The sequence below is a fragment of the Acanthisitta chloris genome, unplaced genomic scaffold (genome assembly GCF_000695815.1).
Source record: "Acanthisitta chloris isolate BGI_N310 unplaced genomic scaffold, ASM69581v1 scaffold40304, whole genome shotgun sequence".
NCBI lineage: Eukaryota > Metazoa > Chordata > Aves > Passeriformes > Acanthisittidae > Acanthisitta > Acanthisitta chloris.
This window is the reverse complement of record NW_008671665.1, coordinates 5869-11156: the sequence shown is the minus strand read 5'-3', so window position 1 is coordinate 11156 and position 5288 is coordinate 5869. Positions and strand designations below refer to the sequence as shown.

The window sequence follows — 5288 nt, the reverse complement described above, 5'->3', positions numbered from 1 at the left end:
TGGAAAAAAGTATTCAATACTTGAGGGTCCTCCCTGTGCTTTATCACCTTATCCATCTGTACAACTAAATGAAAAATTAAAAGACAAGATGCAGGAGAAAGGGAGCAGGATCATGTGGCTGTGTTTAAGTTTTCTCCAGTAGGCAGCTCAAAGTTCCCTTCACTTCAGTGTTTGCAAAAATGAAAAGATACTTATTAGATGGGAAAAGGCATTAAAACATGACTGTAAGTGAACTCAGTTATGGTGCTCAGACATCCAAAATATTCTTTATGGAAGTTCTTTTGATTTAACAGAGGATTATAAAACATAAAAGAGGATAATAATTTGGTCATTTATTCCCAGTTAATCAAAAAGGTGGGAGGAGAAGGGATGCAACAGTTTTAAGTATCTCTGAAGGAGAATCAGTAACCTGATGGAGAAGTGAAAGACTAATAGAAAGTGAATGTGACTTGTTCGGATTCCATCAGTCATAGTGGGAAACACAAACAAAAGTTGGGAAATTGATCCATATTCATACTTCAATTTCAGTCATCCTATTACTGGAAATATTACATGACTTATTTTACAAGCTCTCCATGTTGACAACTCCTATCAACCAATCCAATGTTCCTGTACTGAAAAATAAACCAAAGAACCACCATCCAAAACCCTTTCCCTAGAAACTTACTTTCTTTTCAACTGCTTCTGGCGTCTTCGTTTGGGGCTCTCATTTTCAGATTCGCTACTTGCCTTTAATTGAAAAGAAAGAAAATCAGGTTGTAGGCTTCACTCTGGACTGGCTCCTCAAGGATGCAGCCCAAACACATGCAGGTGGGCTGAGCCCAGGCCCCTTCCCTGCCCTGCTGAAGGATGTTTTGGTGTGATACGGCTGTGCCAGAGCAGTCAGCTCCCTGGCACCACCACCTTGGCTGCAGAGTCATCTGCTCTGCTCTGAGCGTGGAGGAAACTCTTTGCAGAAAGCCTGGACAGCTCTACAATATCACCTGTCCTGAAGTCCTTGAGCTCAGGACCCACCTACCCCTCAGCATCAGCCTCAGCACCTGGCAGACACAGTCGAGGCAGTGGCAGTGTCCAGGCAGATCTGCAGTTTGAGCAGCACCCCACGGGTTACAAACCCGGAGGGGAATTTATCCCACTAAATGCATTGTGATCTCTGCCTTCATTACAGAAACTTCCTAGAAGGAAGGAAATTCTCATAAAATGACAATATTCTCATCACAAGAGTGTCCTTGCTTTGCTGTTGGGTTTTTTCTCCCATAGCAAAAGTCACTGAGGACCTGACTGGGTCAGAGCTGTGTCCTGCTGCTTTGCTTCCTCTTAATCCGCTTGCCTCCACCAGTGAAGTCTCACTGGCTAAATATATCTAGAGCTATTTTAACTGCCTGCTGTACTATTTTAAATGTGGGTGTCATTAACTCCTACAGACCAAGATAGCTAAAGAAATCTTGAGGCTGGTTGTACACAACCCCATTTTCATAAAAACTAGTCAGCCATGGAAACAGATTACCACACTTGCCCCAGAAAACAGAAATAGGCAGGGATAAAACTGAAAAAAACCATGTGAGATTTCTAAAGGAGTATTAAAATGACAGAAGTAACCTCCAAGACTGCTTGTTCCACACACTTACTGAAAATCTTCAGCTTCTAACTGCTTTTTGGTGCAGTATTCAGCTTTGACTGTAGGTACTGTCTGTCCATCATCACAGGTACCTCAGTTTGCATCCCCTGTAACTCTAACTGCCCTCCTGGGTACAGCTCACACAGCTTCAGCACAGAGCTGTTCACACAAAGATTTTGGCAGACCCATGGTTCACCCCTCTGCTCTCTTTCCGCATCCTTTATTCCATTTTCCAGCTTTCCTTCCACCCACAGAAATTTCCCTCTCACTTGCATCAGTGTTTCCATTAAAACACACTGAACCACTGGATGCTGCATGAGACCAAGAGCTTTGCTGAATTTCTCTGTGGTTTGGTGCCAGATTTACATGTGACACAGTAACACCTTTTGCACTGTATCTTACTACAAACATGTGTTCATCCACCTGTTTCACAGCCCTGCATGAAATCCCTGTCTCATTTACCAAGCATCCAGGAAGCAAGTGACAGGCAACCACCACAGACAGCCCTACCTTCCCTTGCAACAAGCCAAGCATTCCAGACATTTCAGTTTTGACAAACAAAGTTTAGAAGTCCTCAGTTTTCTTGTTTCTCTTTTAATCTCTTATCCACTTTGCGAAGCATCCTGCTTTACCTTTCCAATTTGGCATGACTTTTGAGCACTGTGCCTCAGTACATGTTTACTTTTTGCAGCCTTTTGGCAAGCCCAAATTAAAGAGAGGTGGATTTCTCTCTCTTCTGCTCTGCGTCAGAGATCACATTTGGAGAAAACCAAATACAACCTTTAGCTCTTTGAAATTAACTCCTCTTCTTTGCCAAAATCCCATTTGCCAAGTTTCTAGTGTCCATTTTTTCTAATCCTTGTACTCTCCTCCTGCTCTGCCACTGTCTGTACGGAGCTGAAGCCCAAATTAAAGAGAGGTGGATTTCTCTCTCTTCTGCTCTGCGTCAGAGATCACATTTGGAGAAAACCAAATACAACCTTTAGCTCTTTGAAATTAACTCCTCTTCTTTGCCAAAATCCCATTTGCCAAGTTTCTAGTGTCCATTTTTTCTAATCCTTGTACTCTCCTCCTGCTCTGCCACTGTCTGTACGGAGCTGATGATATCAATGACTCTCCCTCTTCTGCCTTGAAGGATTTAACTTGTGACTACAGCTCAGCCACCTTCGGTTACATTTTTCAAAGACACCATTGTCTTTTTTGGATGTGTGTCAAGCCCAGCTCTATCTCCTCTGACACTGCCAGTCCCCAGCCTGAGTCATCTGCCTGCCTTGTGCTCCCACACCCTCCCTGTCCCAGTACAGAGTGCTGGGAAGGCTGTGCCTGCAGCTCCTCAGCCTCTCCTCTCTGCTCCCTCGCCTACCACTGTCTCCTGGCAGTAAACTCCTTGGTGAGGAAGTGCAGATGCAGGAAGCTGGGGGCACACCAGGCCCAGAGCATGCACCTGAGGTCCCATCTGCACTCCAGCCTGCCACCCACCACCCTCAGGAAGAACGGTTGGGAAATCACATGCAACTTGAATTTTAATAACATCACCTCCCTGAATGACACCAGCTAAGACAGCAAAATCCACCCCCAGTTCCCAAAGGGATTTTTGTCAGCCCAGCAGGAGATGCTGGGGGCACACTGCTCACTCTTAGAGCCCAAGTACCAAGTGCCTCTGCAGTGCTGTTGCTGTGGCCAAGAAGAAAGATGACCTGTCTTCCCTAGTGCCCTCCTTCCTTACCAAACACTACAATTTATTCCTGCACCACTACTTCCAACTGGACTAGGAACTGGCCTCTTACAATTTGTTTTCCCCACCTCCAGCTGAAGGGATCAGCCTTCCCTCTCCATGCCTCACTGGCTCCTCACATCTAATTTATTCTCTCTCCCAGCACGTAAAGTGCACGATTTTACTAGATTAATCATGCTGTATTTTGCTGTCAAGCAACACCATACACACATAATGATGCTGAATAGAGCACGAAGCAGAGCAGTACAGCAGCACCTTTAAAGTTCTGCTCCTACAGATTGGCCATAAGTGTCATCACTAGCACAAGGCAGGAGAAATGGAGACTCCAGACCACTGAAGAGGAGGTCCAGGTGAAGCTCTGGAGTTCACACCTCCTACTAGAAGAGATGGAGACTTGCTTAAGCAGAGCTAAGAAATGTCAGACTAAAGTCAAAGTGAGGATTTGCTTATTTCAGGCTTAGCAGAGGCCAAGCTCTAGTGCTCCAGAAAAGCTGGAGAATCTCAGCTCGCCAGGTTAGTTTTATGTCTGCTAAACTTCTCTTTCCTCATGAGACTGGTAGTGCTTGAATTTTCAGCAAATACATGAGGCAAAGCATTGATCAAAATGCAAATGAGCAGAATATTTTTTCCCCAGTAATAAAAACAGCTGTATTTTAAGAACACTCTGGTGCATGACTTGTGGCCTCTCACAGAAAAGATGCACTGTGACATTTATTACTAACTTCAATCTGAAACCACCCTTTTTATAGTAAAAAGATTGGTTCTATTTTGGGCACATTCATTTCTTGACTGCTCCAGAATCATTAATGTTTGGGTTGGAAAGGACCTTAAAGATCATCTCATTCCAAATCCCTTACCATGGGCAGGCATTCCTTCTACTAGATCAGGTTGCTCAGAGCTCCATCCAACCTGGCCTTGGACACTGCCAGGGATGAGGCATCCACAGCTTCCCTGGGCAACCTGTGCCAGTGTCTCGCCACCCTCACAGTAAGTAACTTCTACCGTATATCAAATCTGAATTTCCCCTCTTTCAGTTTGAATAATCTGCAAGGCACCTGGCTCTGCATGGGTCACCTGATGGTGATAATTTATTAACGGGCAAAAAAAAAAATGCCTGGTGAAGTATTGCTTTTACTAAAAAACCCACATGTGGTCTTGTTCCTGGAGACAGCCCTAGGCCTCTGAGCAGCTCTGCACGCCTATGCAAAACTGCACTTTCGCTTCCCAATGGCTCAGCCCACGCCTGGGTATTGATCATGAGTTATCACCCTCTCTGATCACAGCTTGGACACCTACACAATGTGCCCAGAAGTCCCCAGAAGGCAATCATTTCCAGCACACAAATAACCCTACCAAAGTGCTGCTCTCAGAGGACACAGTTATTGAACAGTGCCCCAAAACCTGAACCACCTCCACCTATGTGCCGCCTCCCCTTCACAGGTGAGTCATGGGGCAGCACACAGGGAGCTGTGATGACTGATCCTTGCTCCGGTCTCTGAGTCTGCCACGCTGCCTCGGTGATGCTCCTTGCTAATCTGCAGAGAAGTGCTAGGGAAGAAGGCAATTACAAGCTCCTAGACACTGTGCTGGAAGTCCCAAGCAGCAAGCGACAAGAGCAGGTCACTGGCGACAGGATTAACCCTGCAAAGGTAAAAAGCAATCTCAAGAGGAGTGAAGTGCCTTGGGTTTCTGCCAGCTCCAGCTGCAGCACGGCTCGGTGATGCTCCTTGCTAATCTGCAGAGAAGTGCTAGGGAAGAAGGCAATTACAAGCTCCTAGACACTGTGCTGGAAGTCCCAAGCAGCAAGCGACAAGAGCAGGTCACTGGCGACAGGATTAACCCTGCAAAGGTAAAAAGCAATCTCAAGAGGAGTGAAGTGCCTTGGGTTTCTGCCAGCTCCAGCTGCAGCACGGAGTACTCAGCACAGGCTTGAGC

The 5288-nt window shown here is 45.8% G+C and overlaps 1 protein-coding gene across 1 annotated transcript in view; it reads right to left on the bottom strand.

Moving 5' to 3' along the window:
* Positions 1–667: 667 nt before the first annotated feature.
* LOC103801754 (chromodomain-helicase-DNA-binding protein 2-like) overlaps positions 668–5288 on the bottom strand; it is a gene marked incomplete at both ends in the record, with an annotated part of 9153 nt that continues 4532 nt past the window's right edge. The window contains one exon of the mRNA XM_009074182.1: positions 668–729. Within this exon, the coding sequence (XP_009072430.1) occupies positions 668–729 (62 nt within the window). The remainder of the gene's footprint in view (positions 730–5288) is intronic.